Source organism: Syngnathus typhle, linkage group LG6 (genome assembly GCF_033458585.1).
Source record: "Syngnathus typhle isolate RoL2023-S1 ecotype Sweden linkage group LG6, RoL_Styp_1.0, whole genome shotgun sequence".
Taxonomy (NCBI): domain Eukaryota; kingdom Metazoa; phylum Chordata; class Actinopteri; order Syngnathiformes; family Syngnathidae; genus Syngnathus; species Syngnathus typhle.
The window spans coordinates 15397855-15423275 of record NC_083743.1 but is presented as its reverse complement, the minus strand read 5'-3'; the positions used below and the strand labels follow the sequence as shown (position 1 = coordinate 15423275).

The 25421-nt window shown below is 41.3% G+C and overlaps 1 protein-coding gene across 1 annotated transcript in view; it reads right to left on the bottom strand.

Moving 5' to 3' along the window:
• The window catches only part of fat3a (FAT atypical cadherin 3a), a 189749-nt gene that overhangs the window by 116381 nt on the left and 47947 nt on the right, over positions 1-25421 (bottom strand). The window contains exon 2 of the mRNA XM_061281270.1: positions 746-4072. Coding sequence (XP_061137254.1) covers positions 746-4055 — 3310 coding nt within the window. The 5' untranslated portion in view covers positions 4056-4072. The remainder of the gene's footprint in view (positions 1-745; positions 4073-25421) is intronic.

Sequence of the window (25421 nt, the reverse complement as noted above, 5' to 3'; positions counted from 1 at the left end):
GCTGATTTATGAGACCTGCCACAGCTCAGTTAACAAGAGCAATAAATCCTAGCCTTCACTGTGCTCTTGGTCATTACCTCGGGACAAGCACAACGAGTTAAATACTGTTTCTCTGTATGTCACAGTAATTGTATTAGTGTACAAGCGTGCACTCCAATACAGGTGAGCACCCCAATAGTGTTTTGCTGTGACTTTTTATTTTTCATTTAATTTAGTCACAACTTTCCCACTTGAGATGTTTATACAGAGGATAGATCATATTTCATTCTTAAGGATGACGGCAGAGGACATCATTGTAGAAATCAGTTCCTTGCATAATGAATGCACAATTATTAATGTCATTGTTATAGTTTTTTATAGCCCCTAGCAAATCGCAGGAATAAGAGAAAGTGGGGGGGAGGGGAGTTATGCGGGGCTCAAAAAAAGACACGAACAATCGGCTTTTACGGTAGTCTTCAAGTGTCTTTTTCACAGAGCCGTGATCTACATTGCAAACTTTATATCACACGCCCACGGAGGTCTTCTTGCAACTCAGCTAGGTTCATATCCACAGTGATACATAAAGCAAGATAAAAATACCAGAACTTGGTCTAGTTGGCCTCTGTACAGATTAAGGCCACGCGTTGTGCAAGATTTGCACAGAGCACAAAATTAGAGCTTGATTTCTTCTCAGACAAAGGAGGTTAAAACAAATAAATCCTATCAAAAGCATGGCTGCAATGTATAATTTTCAAAGAAATCCTACCTGTTTCTTCATCAATGGCAAACCGTCCGAGTCCACTCCCATCTCGAATAGAGTATTGTATTTCTCCATCTCTGCCATCATCCTCGTCATTAGCGCTGACTTGCAGAAGGGTAGATCCAATACGTGCGTTTTCTTTAATTAATCCTGACAAGGCAAACTGGGAAAAGTATGGCGTATAGAGGTTTTCATTAACATCCAGGACCTCTACCTCCACATAGGTGACAGAGAGAAGAGAAACTGGTTTTCCCTTGTCTTTGGCCCGAACGGTGAGGTTGTAGATCTGCTGGGTCTCATAGTCCAGGTCCTTGGTCAGACGAATAGCTCCGCTTACTTTGTCTATCTCAAACCATCCGTTGTAGTCATTGGCTAAAGAGTAGCGGACTTGGCCACCCAAACCGAGATCTAAGTCTTGGGTCTCTATCCAGGCCACAAGTGTTCCAACTGGGAGATCCTCTAGAACCCTGGCTTTGTACACAGTTGGGATAAAGAGTGGGGGACAGTCATTTACATCTTCCAGTATGACTTTTAATGAGGTTACAGAAAACCTCTGGCTCCCTTTATCTGCCTTGTCTCGAGCCTCAATTTTCAAAAATAAAGTCGAGCCAAACTCCCTGTCAAGTTGCCCAGCAACATACACTATGCCATTTGTGGAGTTGATACCAAAGTGGGTTGTGCTGGTCAAAAAAGAGTAGAAGACTTCCCCATTAGGTCCATGATCTTTGTCAATGGCCTCCACTTGAATGACATCTGTCCCTATGGCTGTGTTTTCAGGTATGACAATTCTATAACCTCCTTCTTGTAAAAACCGAGGTGCGTTATCATTGGCATCCGTGATGTAGACAGTAAGCAACCGCCAGGCAGCTTTCTGTGGCAGGCCAAGGTCATAGATAGTTACGTTGAGGAGATAACGATCTCTTTTCTCTCTGTCCATGGGAAGAAAGACGCGAATAAGACCTGTCTCCATTTCAATTGTAAAACAGCTATCAATATTCCCATCTGAAATTGAGTAAATAAGGCGGCCATTGAAACCCGTGTCCCCATCGTAAGCATTAATCTGGAAAACACTTGAGCCTACCATTAGATCTTCAACCACAGAAATATCAGCAGGAAAAGAGCTTTCAAACTGGGGCATTTGCCGATTGACGGAAAAAAGGTCAATAAAACCTTCTTCTATTTTGGGCTTGTTGCTTATTTTTGACTTTTTGAGTAATTTCTCTGCTAATTTTTGAGCTACCCTTGTTTCCTTGCAATTAAATCCTTTGGGAGAAGATTTCCCATGAACAAGTGAAATGTTAACAAACATGGGTTCAGAAAAATTCTCACCATCTGTGGCAGTTATTTTGAGACTGAAGACACCATTCTTTGGATTGGCTGTAGCCAAGGGCCGTCTCAATGCAAGTACTCCTGAATCAGGGTTGAGGTCAAAGTACCCCCATTCATTACCTGAAATTATTTTATATTTTACTAGATCCAACTCATCAATATCAATAGCGGACATTGTTGTGATGACTTCATCCATTGGGAAGTCTCTGGAGATCACACCCTGACATGCTACTTTCTCAAACAAGGGCTGGTTATCATTGGTATTCTCCAGCTGAATAGTAACATTTACTTCACTTTCTCGCCGATAAGGTGAGCCCCAGTCAGATGCTCTGACTACAAACATGAAGCTCTCTGACGATGATTCAAAGTCCAACTCTTTTGTGGTGCTGATGACACCAGAGAACTGATTAATTTTGAATGGCAGTGTCACAAGACTGGAAATACTGTAAGTTATGTATCCATTTTCTCCTTTATCCAAATCAATTGCAGAAACAGTTAATACAGTGGTCCCAACTGGTACACTCTCGTTGACAAAAGCCTTGTAAAAGGACTGAGTAAATGTTGGCGTATTGTCGTTGGCATCCTCAATAGAAATCTGGACTTTAACTTTGAGCTCACTATCAATTTCCATAATCTCCAGGTTAAATACATTCTGAGCTACCTGGGTAAACCAACGAGTGGTGGAGATGACTCCTGTTATAGTATTTATTTGAAAAAATGTGGAATCTGCGGAGGGGATCAAGATATATTCTGCATCATCTGGCTCTGGTTTTATTTTCACAGCCTGTACAATTGTGCTTGGTGGTGCTATTTCACTCAAATTAACATCATAAAACTCATGCTCAAACTTGATATCCACTATTGGTTGGTTGGTAACGACAACATGGACAACTTTGACAGCAGAGAATTTTGGTGGGTTGCCTCGGTCTTTAGCTTGTAGTGTGAGGTTGCAGCCATGTGGGTAAGTCTCCCAGTTAATTGTCTCGGAGGCCTTTATGACAAACTCGCCTTCATCAGCTCTTTCAATGTAAAAATGATCAGAGAGGTCTCCTCCAACTATGACTACAGAGTCTACATCACCATTTAAACCTTCATCTGGGTCTTCAACAGTGACTATGGCATACACTGAGTTTTTATCAAGCCAAGAGGGGTTGTGGGTGATCACTTTGATAAGGGGTGCATTCTCATTTACACGCTCAACATGGACAAAGAGTTTGGCCGTGCTACTGACTCCATTATTTCCATAAAGCTTCATGCCGCGGTCCACTGCCAGTATTTCCAAGTCATACCGGCTTTGTTCCTCAACATTGAGCTTTCCACTGAGGGACACAACACCACTTGTTGGATGCACTGCAAAAAGCTCTCGTTTTTCTTTGAAAAAATAGTAAAACTCCCCATTGGAGCCGATGTCAGCATCGGTAGCCGTAACTTGAGCTATGCTAGTCCTGAGTGGGGTGCTTTCTGCTATGGTCACAGAGTAAGTGGTCGGGGAAAACAATGGACGAAGATCATTCATATCCAAGACTTGGATGCTGACCTTAGCCCAGGTCTCGAGTAGCGCCTCTCCCTTAATGGAGGCTTTGACTGTCAAAACATAGTTGTCCTGTATTTCTCTGTTTAAGATGGCAGCATTGCCACCTTTGGTTCTTATGCGCAAGAAGCAGAAGTCGCCCAGCACATACTCCTCAGCTTTGAAAAAACCCTCATCATCTCCTGATGTGATTCTGTAGCGAATCTCCCAGGAGCGCTGTGCCAGGTGGATGCCCATTTTAATTTTACTGTTGGCATAGGTGCGAGCAGCTGAATTTTCATAGACTGTGGCATGGTATACAGGGTGAGTGAAACCAAAATGAGGTGTATTCGGAGGGGGCCCTTGGGTGTTCTGGCCGCAGCAGGGTGGTGGTTTGAAGAGAAACAACAGCAGCAGCAAGATGAGGCCGAGCAGAGGGGCACGCATGCCTGCCCACTGGCCCATATTCACATCCATCCCATCATCACTCCATCCTGAAACAGAAAAATACAGATGATCACAGTGAGAGAGATTTACTGCGACAAAAGGAACCAGAATTTGACCTTTGAACGCTCTACTCTCATGGGCGACTAATTATCCAGTAGACCACAAGACTGATTGGATGTGGGGAGGGGGAGACAGCGAGTGCACGTTTCTTGGGGAACCAAAATGAGGTCTGACATCATCCTTTTGCGGTTACAAAACAATGACCATCAGTTGCAAGTTTCATAAAAACCACAGGCGGTTTCAGCAGGAACAAAATAATTATATGGCTAGCAAGATAAGTGTAACATCACCAAAACAAACACTGCAGAAAATAACTGCATAGGACTAAATGATGGGCTACTTCATCATGACCCTATCATAATCATTTTCCTCAAATATGCAGAAACTGTGAACTCAAAACCACGTAATAGTTCCAGAGGCAATGGGATATGGTTTTGAACAAGTTAATGTGTTCAGAGTATGTTCTCGTTTTAAAAGAAAAAAATGTAACCGCAAATATGTGCAAAGCTAGTCTTAGGAAGACAGGCCTGATCCGGTAAATGTCATGTTGTGGTCAAAGGAGAGCCACACTAGTCTGCAACTTGATGATTTGGCACTTTCCACCGCAAGGGATACATACAGTTTATATTGGGCAGGACAAGAAAGCATACTTATAATAACATATTGCCAAGTACAGATATAACATTCACAGCCACATATAGTAGGCTCATGTAGTACATATTACTGTTACAAAAGCAACATTTTATTGTCTTGCACAACACTCTTGACCTCTGAATGTTTGTTTGGTTTTGCCTGCCTGGCCAAAAACCACCTCTGTGGAAGCAATGCAAACTGACTACGAAGCCAACATTTAAATATAAGTCAAATCCTTCAGGGAAGTCAGCTTCGAATATACACCAGTGAAATGAAGATGAAGAACCCTGCAATTTTCATCTGACCCTAAACTGTCATCAGAATATCAACTTCAGTCAGTGAGGAGGTTGAGTGGTCGTGGGGTTTGGGAATGGGAAGAGAGGCATTTTGGGACTTTACTGTGAAAAGTGTCTGAAAGAAATCTCTGTCACTTTTACTAGGTCAGTCCATTTTTGTTAAAAAAAAAAGATATAGCGAAGTGAGACCTAATAGATAAGCAGTCTTATGATGACGCAACCCATCCCAGACAACATTCAAAATAGCAGGTTTAGATTGCTAATTGTGACAAAGATATAGCAACAAGAATGATAAGGATAACACAATAAACTCAATTTAAAAGGTAAAGAAAATGCAATTTAAAGGTATTTTGGAAAACTAATGCCATAGACATGTTATTAAGACACTTGGCAACTGTTTTAAATTACGGGCATAAAATGTCTTCTTTAATATGTAGATGTAATTCTCTTAAACACAGGTTCCACCATGATGCTAATGCTCAATGTTTTAGCTAAATTGTGAATTTGGCAGAACAGTACATAATATTTGGGCACATTTGTTCAACAGCTGATTGGTTGTCTCTCAACTTGAAGGTTGCAATCCACGATTACCGTATAACCTTGCCCTATTATCTTTAGGAAGATAGTGAAGGTCCATTTGCTCCTGATACTGCCTCAGCAGTTTGTGAATGAGCTCTTAACACTGCTTCCATTGTAGTCTATGCCACCAGTGTTAATTGTTTGGGTAACAGGGACAAACAAAAACATAAAAAAAGTAAAGAGAAGGTAATATTTGAAGGAAATGCTCCACATGGTACACATTGCTGCTTTATGCAAATAGAGTATACTACTTCATCTAATGTGAATTTTAAATCCGTTGCTTTGAGTTCACTTGTTAAGTGTAGCCACGTCCATGTTTTCACACACCATCGAATTTTATCTCAGAAACTGCGTAGACACCTGAATTATAATGTTTCACTGAAATACAATGGAAGGCTGTCATTGTTTATAAAAGCAATTCACAGAACAACCATTTCCTGAAGGTGCTTATCACCAATTGTACATGTGGTGTATGCTTATGAGAGGTGACATCCTGCATTGCCACTCCTGTTTGTTTAAAGTCAAATGTGAATGACTTTAGTCTGCTGTTTATTTTGAGTTATGATACTATACTACCCCAGAGATAGCCATACTTTGAATAACCATAAACACAGAGGCAAAGTATTCCCTCTGGGTTGACACCACACAAACACACTTGTGGCCACCAAGATTCATTCCTGCAACCCCTACACTGTACACGTTTATAGTTTTGCCACAGGGCCTTGCTTTGAGTGTAGCAAGGAGTTGTTTGATGCCGAACACATGTATCCTACAAGCTGCTCTGCTCTACACTTAAAATATTTCTGTTGAGATCAGATATTTTACCAAGTAGTCCGTGCGTTCGTATATTAGAGCTGAGCAAAAACTGCACACACACACACACACGCACACACACACAAACAGGGGGGTCACGGTGGCACACCGGTTAGCATGTCCGCCTCACAGTTCAAAGGTTCGATTTCAAAGTTTGATTCCACCTACAGCCCTCCCTGTGTGGAGTTTGCATGTTCTTGCTTGCGTGTGTGTGTATACTATGTATCATCATCACCGGTTTAAAGTCCGCTTTCCAGGCGCCGCTGGGTTGGACTGGGTTCTCGATATGGCCTTCTTCCACCGGGAACGGTCCATGGCCATCTCGTGGTTGATGCCGAGTGCCTCCATGTCGGCTGCCACGGTCACCTGCCAGGTCTTTTTAGGTCGGCCACTGGGTCTTGTTCCCTCTACGTTATACGACATAACTTTCTTCACCCAGTCGTTCATCGTCCTTCCTCACTACATGTCCGTACCATCGCAGTCTGCCTCTGATATATATATATATATATATATATATATATATATATATATATATATATATATATATATATATATATATATATATATACAAAATGTGTGTGTGTGTTTTATATTGCTTGTTAATGCATTGACACAGTTCTGTCATAAGTACATAATTTTTTTCTATACATGTAATGCCACAAGCCAAAGCTGACACGCATTAAAATGTATGCTTGCACACACACACACACGCACGCACACACACATGCATACGCACACACTCACACAACATGAACCCCTTCTTACTGTTAGTCCTAAACACCCTCTCATTAGCTTTCCATCCTTGGCTGATTGGATTTGAATTGTGTGTAGAAACCAACCGTCTCAACACCCTAGATGAGTTACTGTCGCTTCTGGTGGCCCAGACATCTTGCTCACATAGAGTATGTGTTATCAGAAAGACAGGCATCCAGTGACATAAGTTTCTGTTTTCACTGCCTTTGTTACAAGTTGACATGCTGACAAAAGTGCATGAAGAGCCCAGTACAGAAGCCGGCTGTTACTTAATTGAATGAAATTGAATCACTAATCATTCTAACTGCTCATTTTGTTTGTATTGTTTTGCAACTGTACGTTTTACCAGAAACAAATTTCTGCCTATGTTTCATAGGCACAAAGGCACCGAAGTGATATATTGTTGTTTTTGCGTCCATTTTTTACATTAGTGTTACAATAATTGTAACAAAAGAGCATCTTAAATCCTAAAATCTTTTAAGATTTAAGTCTTAAATCTTTTACTCTGAAATTTGTAACGGAAATGGAAGTAATTTAACTGTACACATAACGTAATAGCGACAGTTATTGTATTGATATGTTGTAGTTTAGTATATCTGTGAATTCAAAAAAATAAAATGACAAATAACAATAAAATGAATGTACGTATTTGTAATTTACATGTTTGTGCAAGCCAGTGGGGGATGTGGCATACACACGTGTATGAATTACTAGATTACAGAAGTTCAATCACTGCCTCAATTGGAGCCAGGAAAAAAGCATATCTTTCATGGATATATGGACAGATGGATGGATGGATGGATGGATGGATGGATGGATGGATGGATGGATTGATTCATCCATCCGTCTAGCTAACCAATGCTCTGTTTTGCAGTCACAACATGTAAGATTTTTTGCATGACTGCAATGAGATTCAAGCATCAACACCATCACTGCACCAACTCTACAAAGAAGGACAACATGCTTCATAGAAATTATTTTATATAAATGATCTTTTAGTGTATCTCACTGCCAAATTTTTCTTTGCAGAATGAAAAACCGGCTTGTTTTGGATCCCTACTGTGATGATCAAAGCTCAATCTATCTGGAAAGAGTGCAAGAAAGCAGATTGGTGGATGGAATAAAGAACACTAAAGCTAGAGGAGAAAACAAACAAAAGCAAAAAAAAAAAAATGGAGTGTGCATTATCTCATCCATACAGAGAAAGAACTGCACCCACAAGACTGCCTGAAACCATGACTGTCATCTCTGTTTAACACATCCAGAGAATGACATCCATTGGGCCGAGGACAAACTCAATTACTCCGTTATTCTTTTTTCTTTGCCTCACAACCGTTTCAAAAGATTGAGCATGGCAAATCCCCAGATGATTCATAGTAAGTCCAATTAAAAACCTTTTTTTGAAAATTTTGATTTGGCTTGAGCCAGTATGTGCATAAATGTTTGTTTTGCTTCGGTGTGAGGGAAAGAAAGCAAAAGCAAAAGAAAGACTGAGTACACACACACACACACACACAACACATGAACAGAAAATAGGTCAGGCACCAAAAGTTCAGTTTCAATGCCTTATCAAAAGCCATCTCTGAGACAAACAGTTGCAATGTGTCTCATCTGTTCAACTCATATATGTTTATATAACTCATAAACCTTTGTTGAGTTTTTAGTTAAATCAATAAAAGAACCCCCAATCATAGTGTACCGTTTTCACAAGAAAATTGTCTTCTGTAATTCAATGTCCTGGGGCCAAGGAACCAACATGCTGCTCGCCAACTGAGGAGATAGGAAAATCCTTCAATGTAAAGGAATGTAAACGAAAAGGGGAAAAAAACTTGTGAAGCTGCATTTCTAGTGTAGAGATAATACTTTTTCTGTTTGTTGTCTTTCAGCAAAAAGCTGCCGCAGGTGAAAATAAGATCAAGTTCAGTTTGTGGGAGAGCTGCTTCAAGCTTGGCTAGGCACTACATTGAACAAAATCAGTGCTAATTGTGGGAAGTCAGTGAGGGATCAAGTCTCTCGCCACTCTCAGCCAGGAGTGTTTAATCTCCTTGCTTGTGAAGGAGGTAGAGCTGAGAGGGTGGTAACAAAGTGAAGAAACTTCCAAATGAAGAAAAACATTGTATACAGGTATTTTCTAATCATCATTTTATATATATAAAATCAAAAGGTACACCGCAAGTATCAGACTGCCAAAGGAGTGCAGCTCAACAATATTACACATGCTATATTTTGCACAAATGGCTTTTACCTAATGTAAAATAGCCCAGGAGTATCAGCAGCAAAAATAACGGTTTGTATATAATAAATGAGGGCGCAGGGTGCAACTCCCACACACATACACAAATATCCATTAGGCAGCAGGCTGTGAATGCCAGTGCCAGTGTTTATGTCCTTGGTGTATATGTAATCTGTCCCAGAGTAATGGATGAGCAATTACCAGAGCAGCCGAGTCAGTCACTCTGTTCAACTCCCCTCCTATTGTGCATAGCTGTGTTGCACTGTACACAGTTTAAGACTTTTGGGCCAGACTGTAAGAACTTAGCATGGGGACTGGTGGTAGACCAGAATGTACAAATTGGGACAGGCTGGCACAGATGAGCCAGTCAATTCCTAAAGCACAAGTGCTCTATTGCAGAGCAGTCTTCTTTTAAGAAAATCATAAAACAAAAGTTTCCTGCTTCACATCCATTCATAACAATACAGACCCTCTTCACATTTGTTTTTGCATGCATGGATGGCTATAGTTCATGTCAATAGTGGAATTGGGGAAATTATCTATTTTGGGAGAATTATCTATACTGATCTAATTTCTTATGGCACAAAAACTTGGCATTTGAGCAGAGATATGTTGACATTTTATAACCACTGTACGTTAAGGACCCTTGTCATTCCACCATATCCTCAATCAATCTTCAGGAAGAAAGAAGTGATTCCAAACAAAGAACTGCTGTTCATTCGTTTTAAACATCTCTTATCCCGTTCAGGGTCGCGGAGGGTGCTGGAGCCTATCCCAGCTGACGTCGGGCAAAAGGCAGACTACCGTGTTTTTCCGTGCATAATACGCACCCTAAAAATGGTATGTCGATGCTGGAAAAAAGCCTGTACCCATGTATAATACGCACCCAAATTTTGACTCCTACTTACGTAAACGTAAAATTATTTCAGAAAAAAGATCATCTTTGGGAACAACCGGATGTTATTCTGCCGGTCAGTATCACTGCGCATGCGCTAGCAAACTCGATAGCGAAGAAATGTTTCGGAATTGTGTAGGGTACATTGTGACAGCAAACGAGCAGGTGATCGAGCAAGCATCTGATACGAGAGCATTGTGTTCGTATGGAGCGTGTTTGAAGTGAACAGCAGAGAAGAAAGGAACAAGGCAAAGTGTTGTGGAATAAAATATTACCTGTAATACGCATTTAGGTAGAGAACTGAACTCTCGCTCTTTATATAGCTGACGTGTCTTGCGCATCCGTTCTGCGCATCTGTAATGGCGGCCTCCGTATGATATCCGGTTTGCGATGGAGATTAAAAAACTAACAATATTTGACAATAACACACCATCAAGGATTGCACCATCGCATCAAACGATGTGTCGTCAATTATGAATTTTACGGACTAAGTGTTTTGGGCAGGATGGCTGAATGTGACAAGGTCTGATTTCAAGTTTTATTTCGAGGGAAATTTTCTTAAAAAAATTGTTGTACCCATGCATAATGCGCACCCCAGATTTTAAGACAATAAATTAATTACATTTTGCACATTATGCATGGAAAAACACGGTACACCCCCAAACTGATCGCCAGGCATTCACAAGGCACACATAGAGACATGCAATCAACACCCACATCCACACTGTCACAACGGGAACCGATCCCGGTGATCTGTGTGTGTGTGCGTGTGTGCGTGTGTGTGTGTGTGTGCGTGCGTGCGTGCGTGCGTGTGTGTGTGTGTGCGTGCGTGCGTGTTGTACTTTCCGTTGAACATGAGATAAATTATTAAGTAGGACTCATTAGTATTCTACTGTCTGTTGGTCACTCAGTTTGACGCAGCATGCAGGTAACATGATTGACATGAAATATTCCTGTAATTTCATTTTGCCTCCCAGTTATATTCTAAAGGTCAAAGGATGATTAATTGATTTTGATTTCCATGCGACCTGTGGTCAGCTCTGTGAGCACTGCCAATGCAGAATAGTTGATCGTATTCAACACCCCCTGACCAACTCACCTAATCAGCAATCATGCCAGCTACATACACAAAATCATTCTCTCTTTGATAAGGCCCTTTTAGTTTCTCATATCTGCTCTTTTATTGCTGATTCCTAATCTTCACATTCTTGCTCCTTTGCATGGTCTGATTGATCATTCGTTTTGGAGAATCCAGCCACTGCTTATAAGCCTGGATGTTTGATTGAACTCATTTCTGTGGTGGTTGTGGCAGGATTGACGATCCAAATGCAGGGAAGTGAGCCAGTAGTGGGCAGTTTATTAAAGGGGAAACAAAAAGGCACAACGAGGTACTGAGATGATTAAAATACAGAATCAACAAAAGTCCAAAATCAAAAGAGTAAACAAAAAACGAGTAAAACAGCTTGGAACTCTGAGTAGATAGTGTGAAGAGAATGTGTGCAAGACAAAGACAAAACGAACCTACAAGGACTTGAAAGGTAAATGAACACGAGAGAATACATTAAACTAACAAGATAAAAGCACAAAAGAACACATGGAAAACATGAAACAAATCTCCAAATCACAAACCAAATCAACCAAGTCCATGACACTTTCTGCCATCCTCTCCTATGTCCCTCTTCTAAACTCTAGCTCCATTACATTGCAGCTCTTCTCTTCATTTGTTTTGTTCTATTAAACCAGGCACCAATTCCCACTTGTTGCTCTCACCATTCCCTCCTACACTGAAGAGGCAGGCAGACATTGATGATAATGAAAGAGCAATTAACCCATTTCTCTCACTGCAAGGGACAAACATTGGCAAACACTTCATCTTTCACTTCTCGTCATTCTGATATACAAGTCTTCAGTGACATCTCAAAGTTTGTTTATATACCCAGCCCAAGAAATGTGTTTTAGATGAGTATTTTTAAATACCACAAGGTCATTATTTTTTTGAAAGAGGTGAGGTGCAGACCTAATTAAAATCACAAGACGTGTTTAATATGAGGAGGGTCACGTTACCATCGGGAATTGTTCTCGCTTATGTTCTTTTAGAGCAGCTGACTTCATCTGAGCAACCCTGATACACTGAATCAAAGAAATAATAAACAAACAAGCTTGAATAATTCTTTACAGTTGTTTTAAATCCCTAGAACCTCGAATAAACATTTTTGCTTTGCAAATTTATAGATTTACTAGTACTAGTCTACTCTAGTTTCTTAGATAATTAAAGGGGGCTTACGTTTTACACCACACTACACAATACTGCATAAAACTAGCTATAAATACACTGATGGTACACAGAGAGCAACAAATGGAGAGAAATGGAACCAAAACATTTTTATTTCGTCTTTTGTCCAGCTGTAAATCTCTCATCCGCCATTGCACATACAGTATGTGGTGGAAATAATCCTGAAGAAAACCTAAATCTAATCAATTTAGTATTGCTGATAATAAGACTAAAATTAAATTACTGTTTTGAGATAATTGTTAAGTGAAATGGGGATAATGAGAAAGTAATCTTAAATAAGTGTGAAATCAAACCCATGTTTTTGTTAAGAGTAAGAGCCCATTATTTCACTGCCATACTTCTTCCATCCCTCTGCTTTGCAGGGTAGGTAAGTGATTTTGCAGAGATCTTTTCTGCTTAAGACCGCCTCCTCTACCAAAGCATTTGTTCTCCTCATCTTATTCTCTCTCTCCTCTTTTTCACAACGTTTTTCTGGGTAAACACAGGCGTTCTCATGTTCCACGGCAGCTGGATGGGGGAGGAAGAGTGCGTGACACCGCTTCATTCACTGCTTCCATTTTGTCCTTGTACCAGCACTATTTGATTAACAATGTGTGTGTGTGTATACGTGTGTGCGTGTGTGTGTGTGTGTGTGTGTGTGTGTGTGTGTGTGTGTGTGTGTGTGTGTGTGTATACGCGTGTGTGTGTGTGTGTGTCAGCCTCACAGTCATAAATTACAATGTCACTGCCAAGGACGGAAGGCCGCAATAGATTTAATTGTCGTATTACTCTTAAATATTGTATTTTTAGGGACTCTCAAGAATTTAATAGCATGCAGGTACTTCTCTGACTCAGAATCAACTCACAGTCTCACGCCCCATTTGGCATGCTGAATAATCGCTTTTTGAGAGCGGGTCTGATGCCAGGTTTGGTTTGATAATAGCTTTTACAAAACATATCAAGATTATTCACTCCCACCGTTTTTCTTTCAAGTATGAAAGACTTAAAGAAAATTGCCGTTTGTAGATTCCCGAATCCACCCGGTTGGACAATCAGATTTGGGAAGTCATGCTCATGTTCGATGTCCGATTGCATTACAAACACTGGAGTCAGCTGCTGCTGCTTCAAATGCTTAGTGGTTCTGTTCTAACCACTAAGCCCGAAATGGCTTCACGTCTGGTTACATTAAATAATCATTGTGGGTAAAACACAAAAATGTATGTTTATTACAAAGGTCTCTCAGCCTCCAGTATATTGTGACCCATTAATTTGTTTTAAAGACTACAAAAGTCTTAATTATTAATATTTTCCCTTCTAATATCTACGGATGTGCATGTTATGTATTAGCAGAAATTCTATGTGTACGACAAAACTATGTACTCAATTAGTATTTTTTTTTATGATCTTCATGTTTTTAGGGGTCACATGAAGCAATGACAATAGAAGTGGGGTTCATAATCCACTATCAACCTGCAACCTCATTCCTTCAACATTATTTATCAGGATGTTTGTGTTTGCACAGATGCTGTAGTAATAACTTTGCAAAATGTTGTATCTTTAGTCATACTTTGGGATGGGTGATCAACTTTAAATTTGAGATATCTGTCAAACTAAACTGACTTATTATTAGTTCTTCCAACGACCATAAAAATAATTAATTTCTACAATGTGTTTGAATGCCTCTGGTTATAATACTTATAATGTCTTTATATCCATTGTCAGCTAGGATAGGCTACAACTCACCCGCGACCACAATGAAGACAGGCGAGACAGAAAGTTGAGTAAAAATAAAGAACTGAAATGTGCACAGCTGGGATGTGCCTGTGTCCACAATTAACAAATCACACTTATTTCAAAACAACTAACGATGAATGTACATACTTTTTAATAGTTTGAGACTCTCTACCTAATGCAGCAAAATGGCACTAATCTGTTTGTGTATGGAAGAACTTGATTGAAAATAAACATTTTGGATTGAATTTTGTTGTTTATGTTCACATAAATCTATTTTAATTGAAAAACAATGTTTATTGTGTCACATATTTTTATTTCCTTAAACGACATGAATTAATTACAGACATCAATGAATTATTTTAGTGAGTGACTTGTAGTCCCACCTCTGTTAAATTGTTTACTGTCTTTGTCCTTTTTGTTCAATTTTGCAGGGTTTTGCCTGCGTGAAAAATTTTAAATTCCCATTTCTTTACTTTGTGTATTCAAAATGAAACAAGATTCCGATGCTTTTGGTATCTGTTATTTGTTATCTCTACTGTGGACAAAGATTTCAAAACAAATTATGTTTCAGGTTAATCTTTGATTTGCACCTGAAGAGCAACTATGATAAAACCTAATGAAAAAACACATCCATCCAACTTCTTCCTTTGGTCTGAAAGGAGATACTTGAACACCAAGGACATAGAGTATGCTGCCATCTTCCCAATACTTCAGTAAAATGAGTGGCAAGTTCAAACACTTTTAAAAAGACTGATATAAATATGCACATACACAAAGTGATGGAGCAGCTTTGACCTTGAAGCCGCCTGAGGAAATGCGATCTGCACTAATGGTCATCTGGCAGCAGGATAAGCAGCATTACAAACTCACTCAGGCAATTTTGTGATACATATGTGAAGATAGAGGGATTCTGGCTTGTGCTTGTCCATACTAATTCCTCGGATATTGCCAGAAATTCTATATGTGTGCATGTTCTCACTTCCCATGCTTCCCTTGTTTCTGAAAGCATTCATTTTTCACTAGAGACGTGTGGGTATACCGCTATGATGTGAGGAGATACCCATTATCGCTCCTCTCCGCACACACACATACGCGTAGTTCAGAAAGGATGCATTGCAGAGAGGCAGAAATAATTGCATAAGTCTTTCTGAAGACCCCTTTTACGCAAGTGGGTCAGTGTGTGAGCAGTTGCGTGCATTTCCGCAGAAATGCTCCAGCACTCAAACGGTTGTGTGTGTTGCTCTGTTCCATCCCACATGAGAGGACCCTAAATCCAAGCAAGCATCTTTTTTTCTATCCAGTGTGCTCATAGCTAAGGCAGCGGCAGGGTCTATGGATGAGCGTCTGTCCTCAAAGACCTTTGGACACACAGAGCATGATAACCGAAGCCTCGCCCAGACCACCCCTCAGTTCTGCTTCTGTTTCGAGAGTGCCCATTTGTTCTGCTGTAAGAGCAAAGATCAAGTTGAGGCTTATGTGTCTGAGGGCGTTTTGGGTTCTGCGCTCATTTAAGCCCCCGCCATGTAATGCTATCTCTGTCATGTCCCTCCGAATGTCCCCAGAGTTTTGGACAAGAAAAATGGGAGAATGGGGTGGTGAAATGTGAGAAGAAAGGAGGAGACGTGGATAAGGAACAACGATTTACATTGAAATCTAATCCCGTCACTGGGAATATGGTGTTCACATCATATGGGGTGTGTAAAACACACACAGCCTTTCCAAAGTATTCAAAGTGAGTCCAAGCCCTTTATTGTTGCTGAAGACTGAAACCATTTGCTTGACATCAAAGAAGTGGTCGACGTTATCAGGCGCTCACATCTGCGTTTGATGTAAGATTTTAAATATTTTGCATATTTTATTTAAACCCACCATTTTTTCCAGTGAGCAAAAAGTATTGGAATATGTGACAATATTTGTGTTTTGTTGTGCTATTGTGTCCTATTACATTGTTTACTCAAACAATAAACATTGCTGAATGTTTACGCCCAGTTTCAGATTTGGTATTTGTAAGGAAAGATAACCGAGATTTGTCCAAGCATGGAGGAAAAAGTAGAGCTGAATCAGTGAGAGGGAAAATCATCAAGAGCCATGGGCTATCACGAGTACAGTCAGTTGGAATTTCCTTAACACTCAATTTCTGGACTCCCGGACACAGAATATTCCCTCAGTGACTGGTCTCCCGGTTGCTGCTGAAAAACATCCCTGCAGTATGATGCTACCACCGCCATAATTCACTATAGGGACAGTATTGCCCAGGTTTGCTTTTCTTTGAACATGGCATCTGGAATTCTCACCAATAATGAATATATATATTTTTGTCTCATTAAACAAGAAAGAGTTGTTTAGCTCAAGTTCTGAGTCTCCTTCAGGGGCCTTTAGGAAAAGTGTGGGTGGACTGCCAAGTGCTTTTTACCCGTGACTTTTGTCTCGCCATTCTAGCATTCAAGCCAGATTGATAGATTACTATGATTACAATGATCAGTGGAAACAAGATGAGCCTGAGGTGAATTTTGAACGTGTGATTTCTTAGTTGTTGTTGATTTTGATAAATTTAAAAAAATATAATTTTCTCTTTTACAGTGTCAACGTTGAGTGCTGTATGTACAGTAATTTTGAGGGGAAAAAATAATGTAGTCAATTTTGTAATAAGATAAGGCAATGTGAAAAAACTGAACTGCTTACTATTTTGTGGACGTACATTATTTGCATGACAACGTCGTCATCGCTGTTTCATTGTATGTTGGAAATAAGGCAATTCCTCCAGATTTCAGTGTTGCTATGAAAAAAAATTACAAAAAGCATTTTAACTAAAGAGGAACTGTGTTATTATGGGTGTGGACAGTCTGCCCACCCGAGAGTTACGTTAACCTTTTGTGAGCTGATATACGTATGTCTATTAAGTAAACCATTCTGAATTTTGCTGAACTTTGTTGGTGACCACTGCATGCGCCACATGAATGTGCATGCTCACTTTTTTCCTCACATCTGGGATTCCGCTTCCGCAAGCAGAATCTATTGCCTCATCTAAACCTTCTTGTTCCGCCCCATGTCGTCATGATACCGAAAATCATAATCGATACTGGCTCAGCAGTGGATTTTGGCATAGTAAACTGTGGCTCATTTTTATGTAACAGGATTACCCCGTTCAGAGAGTTGTAAAACAGAGGTGCATAAGTTTTTATCCTATGGATATTTTGACAAATATTTCTCATTTGGGAACTGTAAATTTCGTGTGTGTGTATGTGTGTGTGTGTGTGCGTGTGTGTGTATGGGCGGGGGGGTATTGGACATGTCTCCCGTTACATACAAGGGAACATTTATGGTCGTATATAATCAGTTCCTAGATGCTAGTCAGATTTTGCTCAGCTTTCAGGGTAAAGAAATATGTGACTAGGGATTATACAATTTAAATTAATCATTTACCGTATTTTCCGGACTATAAGGCGCATCGGACTATAAGGCGCACCTTCAATGAATGGCCCATTTTAAAACTTTGTCCTTATATAAGGCGCACTGGACTATAAGGCGCACCCTTAATGCATCATGTCAGATTTTTAATCCAAATCAAATCATTCTCCATTTTATTTTTTTTTCATTTCAACTTCAGACGCAACAAATTACTTTATAATCACAAAATAATGATCCATAGTCTTTTTGATTCATGATTCATAGTCTTCAGCGGGCCACTTATGATTGATTTCACGACACAATGCTTCGGGCCAGTTTAAATTTAAGAATTTGGTCCATATATAAGGCGCACTGGACTATAAGGCGCACCGTCGGCTTTTCAGAAAATTTTAAGTTTTTAGGTGCGCCTTGTAGTCCGGAAAATACGGTAATTCAAAACTGCATGTGAAGGGCATTTGAATTTAGCGGTCCCACTGTGATGTATTTTAATACTTTGTTGACAGACCTAAGACTTTGGGGAAGTAAGTTATCGACATAATATTTTAGCCAGTGATTTCATGGCTCACGTCTGAGAGAACACAGATAAAGTAAGAAAGTGAAACTCAAACTGATACTGCTGTGATCTGATATAAAAGACTGGATCAGTGAGTATCTTTTAAAGCCTTGTTTCAAATGGAGGGGTTGTGATAACAGATCTCTTTGTTTTCCAATAAAAAAGAGGAAAAAGACAAATCTCGGTGTCAAAACAAGCAAACAACTGATTTTAGTACCATGAAAATTATGATACATTGACTATTCACCCAACCAAATGATAATATCCTTCCCTTTAGAAACATTTAAAATCTGTTATTTTTCTGGCACTTCTTTTGTGAAACAAATCATCTGACTTGTCTAATTATGTGGGGATTCTCATAAAGATGTCATTAAGGCACAAATTGTATCAGGATACGCATCAACTGTGGCATGTGAGTGTGTTTAATTAGAACAGTGATTAGATTGTCTCAGTGGACTATGTGCTACCATGTCTTGTTTTAGTTGTGCGCACACACGCACACAGACAAAGACACACACAAACACACACACACAATGAGGGCAACAAGTCAAAAGTTCAGTTCATAATTAGCAATGTATTCGTCTAGCGGACTTTGCATAGCAACTAAACCGCAACACGACGTTGGCTAGGTTGTGGTATCTGTATTTGACTGTTAACATCCAAATTACAATTAATGTTGAATCTAATCAGTGACAGCTGTGAAACAACTCAGAATTCACTTGTGAAAAACAGCAAGCAGTGACAGAAAACTCAAACAGCTCCATGGAATGAGGGCAGATATAACAAAATGGCTGGAAAGTCAAACAAACTGTTGGCCAAATAAATGAGCAGATGACTAATGATCTAACCACCCACAATGCACAGACCACAAATATCTTTTCAGCATATTTGCGCTCTCCTTCTTGCTCCACTCCATCTGTGACCTTACGGCATTGGACCGAGCGCCCGCCCGGCCCGACACCCCCACAATCTCAAGATGCTTCCTGAGGTGCTCCAATCACCGCGCATCCGGCATTGGACCGAGCGCCCGCCCGGTCCGACACCCCCACAATCGCAAGATGCTTCCTGAGGTGCTCCAACCACCCCGCACCCGGTTGCTCTACTGGGCGCTTCCATCCCCTCGGGTCCGGTGTGGGCAGAATCCTGCTCGCTGGATCCGAGGGCAGGTAGCGTACCACGTGGCTGTAGAAGCGCAGCTGTCGCTCCCATATCTGGCAGTTGACGCACTCCATCCCCGCTCGCTCGAGCACCATCTGGTTTGACACACGGTCTCGCCAGTAGATCCCGAGGATGCGACGGAGGGAAGTGCACACAACGGTGTTGAGTCTTCGCCTTTGCCCGCCAGTCAGTGTCCATGCTTCACAAGAGTAAAGCAGGACGGGCATGACCAGCAAGCAAAATACTCGAACCTTTGTCAACGTGCTCGGATGTCGGGAGCGTCAAACAGTCCCATTCAGCGACCCCATCGCTCCATGCGCAAGAACAAGCTGACGAGCGACCTCAGCCTTACATGAAGCGGAGCGGAGAACCACGATGCCGAGATAAGTGAACTTGTTTACGATCTCCACCTTTTTGCCCACCACATCGGGTGACTTGATAGCAGCGTCCAGAAAGTTACCGAAGACCTGGATCTTCGTCTTGATCCAGGAGACGCGCAGTCCCTCGGTCAGCACTTCAAGTGCTTCGGTCAAGACGTCTAGGGTTTCCGCAAAGATTACAGCGTTGTCAGCAAAGTCCAAATCAGTGATCCGAACATTGCCGAGCGACGCCCCGCAGTCCGTCCTGTCTACAACGCGGCCCACAATCCAGTCCATACAAGTGCTGAAAAGTGATGGGGCTAGTACGCACCCCTGCCTCACCCCAGTATTGACTGGAAAGAAGTCAGAGGTGGTGCCTCCGTACTTAACAGCACTTTCTGTGTCAGAGTATTGAGCCGAGATGAGATGGGCAAGCTGCGAGGTGATCCCACGTAGAAGTCTCCACAGAGCATCTCTACTGACTGAGTCGGACACCTTCTTGAAATCATAATAGGCTGCGAGCAGCTTTCTATCGAATTCTTGAAAGCGCTCGGTGAGGACACGAAACACAAGGATGTAGTCTACGGTTGATCTTTTTGGTGTGAAGCCGGACTGCTCAGGATACTGGTGGTCTAAGAGCTGCTGACGTATCCTGTTTAGCAGTACCCGGGCAAAGACTTTGCCGGGCACCGAGAGAAGGGTAATCCCTCGGTGGTTGTTGCACTCCCGGATATCACCCTTCCCCTTCCAGATAGGGATGACAATGCCCCTTTTCCAGTCGGTTGGGATGAACCCCGAGCTCCATACGGAGCAAATCAGCGTGTGCAACCACCGGAGCACATCATCTCCAGCTTTGAGCATCTCTGCACAGACACCGCAGATTCCCGGACCCTTTCTATCCCTCAGCTGACCCAGAGCCTTTCGAACTTCCTCAGGGGTAGGCGCATCAATGCTGAGGGGTGGGTTAGGCACCAGGCTCTGGATGCCTACAGCAGAGAGCTTGCAGCGTGGAGGTTCGGCCCGATACAACTCCTTGAAGTACTCGGCCCAGCGCTTCAGCCCAACTACTACCGAGAGGACACCGCCATCAGCCGCGAGGACCATCGAGCTGCGCAGGTGGGGCCCAGACGAGCGGAGTTTTCGAATGGCCTCGTTAGCTGGGCGAGCGTCACTTTTACCCAAGTGACCCTCGACCGCCTCACAGACATCTCAAACCTGCCCCTCATGGTCCAGACCAGCAGTTTGAATGGCTCCTCGCCTCAGTTCCCTGTAGTGACCGGTTGTGCCATAGAGTCTTGCCTTGCAGCACTCGTCGATTATGTCCGCCTTCTCCTGGGAAAGGGCACTCCTAGGGATCTCTGGAATGCTATCGCTGGCAGCCGCCAGGACCGCGTCTCTGAAGCCCTCCCACAGTGCCTGCGGGTCCTCCGTTGTGCCCAGCCCACCAAGCCTCCCAGCCAAGTTCCCGGCATACGCGTCCGCCACGCCAGGCTCCTGCAGTCGGCCAACGTCCAGCCGAATCTGGCCGGGCGCCGCTCTCCTCGGAGCTTGAAGGCGTAGTTTCAGCGTTGCCACAAGAAGCCTGTGGTCGGTGTTGAAGAACTGTGCACTTCGGAACACCGTGCAGTTCTGCAGCAGGGTTCAGCGACCGTCCACGAGTACATGGTCAATGTCCTTCCTGACCAGGCCGGTATTTGAATACCAGGTCCAACGCCACGAATCCGGCCTCTGGAACCATGATCCACCAACTCTCAAAACCATGATTCCTGGCAAAGTCATGCCGCCTTCATACGGCGCTATATTTTGGCATCGGGGGTACTGCCCTGGAGTGGGTTTCTAGTATGATTTCGTCGACGTTCTGTTGCGGAAGAAATTTGCAAGCCCCACTCCCCCGTGGCTACAGACGCAAGAGATGCCACCCCTTTCAGCACCTGGGCAAGTGCCCAAGTACCACAGATAATGCATATATTTGAATGGAGAAGTTAAAATCCTTGAAATGTACACAATCAATGGATGCTGGTCCGACGCAAATGTTTTTTTGTCAAGGTTCATTTAAGGTGGCAAATGTTCGCATTGTAATTGTATCAACTGTTTTTATTGTCAAAAAGAAATTTGAAACATGTTCAAAATTTTATGGTGCCTGTTTGCAATAAAATGTTCAGGATGTCTCAAATGTTTCAAACACATGAATTTTGACCTGAACCTTTAATGCATGTAAACGTAGAAACTGGGTCATGTACCCAGCCTCTTGGCACAGTTATCATTTTGTGTTACTTTTGGTTTTTTCTTTTTCTTTCTTTTTTTCATCACACTGAAATTGTTTTCCAACAACACATGAGAGCAATCTTATCGTATCGTCATTTAGCGAAATCCAATAATTCAACACAATGCACAGGCAAGCAATATGCTATTCTCCTTGTTCATCATCTTAAACACCAGGGTTGATGCCAACAAAATTAGTTTTCCAAGTATCTGGAAAAAATATTTTGATCAAGTAAAACAAGTACATCACAGTTAGTAGGGAGCAAAAGACAAAAACGATGGTGATGAAATGCTTTAAAGCAATAAAATGAGTACTATGGGCAACTATAGTTTTAAATAATAAAACGAATATTAAGCTAATTGTCATACCATGTACCATAATTTCCCTTAGTAAAGACAAAAGCAGAATGAGCTGCCGCAGTTGACAATGACTTTTCCTAAGCCTGAAAAAAGAAGCTGATTGATTGATTGATTGCTTGATTGATTGATTGATTGATTGATTGATTGATTGATTGATTGATTGATTGATTGATTAATTAATTGATTGATTGATTGGTTGGTTGGTTGATTGATTGATTTATTGATTGATTTATTGATTGATTGATTCTGACCGATTTAAAACCAAAAACAGTTATGGTCATTTCATTTACTTGCTGTCCCTTCTGTTTGGAGGAGTTATAAAATGACCTTGCAGTGTCGGCATCATAGCACATAGGGGCATAGGGTCAGCAGAGGGAGACAACAGCTTGTGCCTAGCGCATGCACACACATACACACACACGTAGGCACACGCAACATTAAGTGTTTGAGCAATGGCGAGCATTTTTCTGTATGTGACAGTGTCCTCCCACTAGCTGGCGCATTTTCAGGGTGGCAGATGAATTAAGTGGGCCTTTGATTTAAGAGAGCATTGTACAACTGTGGCGCGAAACTGTGGTCTCTAAATGTGCTTTTAGAGTGGAGAAGGAATTCTGTCGTATTGTCATGGAGGTGACAAATGTTAGACCAGGTTTCAAAGTACTTACTTAACATCAGACCATATGCAAATGAGCAAATTAGTTTTTTTTGTTTTATATATTTTTGTCTTTATCTTACTGTCAGTAGCTGGGTTTTTCTAAATATATGTATATATATTGAGAGAGAGCATTACAAAAGCAACATGGAACTACAAACAATAGAACACAGTTTGTCCACATTTATTTTATGTGCTAGCCTTGTTTTTTGTTATTTTTTTCTTGAATACAGCTCTCCATTTCCTTAGTGCACACACACACACACGCAGACAACGCTCTAGCGTGAGAACAGACGGATGGCATGAATATGGATGATAGCGTTCCGATTAGTATGCGAGAGCTTCAGAGTCCCAGTGACTTCTGTCAAGCTACTGCTCATGCATAGATTGGAAAGAAAAAACCCTGTAGACCTGATTACACAAAATTATAACATTCATTCCCTCAACAAATCACCGTGCATATCTGATAGAAACACCACTCACAGCAGGAATTGGAAGATCATCCAGTTTCTTCTTTTTGGATGTCACACAGTGGCACACTGAAACAAAGAACTCATGTTTTGTTTTTTGTTTTTTTAAACAAGCCTTTGTAATTCCACATGAGGACTTTGTTCACAGCAATTGATTACAGTATAACATCGAATCTCAACGCTAATTCGTTCCAGAAGAAGCATTGAGAAACGAAACCGTTCAGTTCCGAAGGAATTTTCCCAATTAGAAATAACTGAAAATGCAATAATCCATTCTCAGCCAGCATGCTTTTACCCTAATGCATCGGTGTCCAAACTACGGCCCGCGGGCCAACTGCGGCCCACAGCCCAGTTTTTATTGGCCCGCAGCAAATTCTGAAAACATAATTGAATATGGCCCGCACAAGAAGCTTGAGCTCAACTCTGTTGCACTTCTCAGTTTTAACACTAGATGGAGCCCGCCACACAAATGAAATCAAGCGAAGAAAATCTTTTACCGCGAGTCCCCAGAAATGGCTGCACCGAAGAAACGCAAAATAGCAAGTGAGTGTAGAATATTCCAAACACGTTGGGAAAATGAGTATTTCTTCAAAGAAATCAACAGAGAGTGTGTCTGTTTAATTTGTAATGAAGATGTTGCTGTGATGAAAGAATATAATGCCCGTGCATTTACTCCCGGGAGCCGTGTCAGAAAGCTCGGTGCACACTCACAAGTGCGTGTGCGTACTCAGTAGTACGTAGTAATTTCATCTATCAGTGCCGAATTTCGATTGTCGGCTGTGACGTCAATATTCTCGAGTTTTCAGATACAGTTTTACGCTAATGCCACCCACAAACCTTCCCCTGGAATCCTTCCATTAAAATGAGTGGCCCGAAGAAAAGAAAGCTGGACACTGATCCTGATTGGCTGATGGATCTGTGATGTCACTCGGACACTCCATTAGGTACACACCCATTTTCAGGTGTACCTCCTGATTGGCTGTTGGATCTGTGACGTCACTCTGACACTCCATTAGGTACACAGGTTTCAGATTTACTGAATTTTTGTTTTTTCTTAAATAACAGGCCACTTGATTAGGGGAAAGTCACGATCAAAGCTTAAGTGAAAGTGAAAAGTGCCTATTTTAAACTCATGTAAATGTAAGGTATTTCAAACAGTTTCTTCACTGTTATCTGACTCTTCAGACATGAATGAAAGGCAGAATTTGTGTTTTTAGAGTTGTTCACATCTGCCTGAATGGCTTATATTTGGTTATTTTGTCAAGACAATTGTGACAATGAAATTTGTTTTATAACAGTGTGTCTTTGCATGAAATTTTTGTAGTTAAAAAATGTCTGAAAAAACTATTGGCCCCCGGGCCCCTTCACTTTAATAAATCTGGCCCTCCTTGCAAAAAGTTTGGACACTCCTGCTCTAATGTTTATAGTACAACAATTGCAGTGCAAAAATGTGCAGGGTTGAATATGATTTGGCACTGAATCTAGATGGACGCACATGTTACGTACAAATTGGTACACAAACGTCAATAGATGAGGGCCATTGTTTGTATTTTTTAAGTGCTGAATTTCTTTTACCCACAACCCTGTACAGGATACGCGGTGTTGAAGATGCATGGATGGATGGATGGAGGAACGGACGGGTGGATTTATTTTCTCTGAACTCATAAGGACGGGGTAAACAAATTTATTCTGAGGCTGGAGTAGATTCTTTGTTATATTTTTATTAATTTCAATGGAAAAGATGCTTTGGTTCATGAACTTTTGTTGTATGTATGAAGCAATTTACTTCATCAACCTGGATTCCACTGTATTCTAAATAGGGCGGTTAGGTAAATTTAAGATGTTGTGTACATTTGCAAAACCAATATCTTTAGTTTTATATATTTTTTACATTTTAGTGGAAATA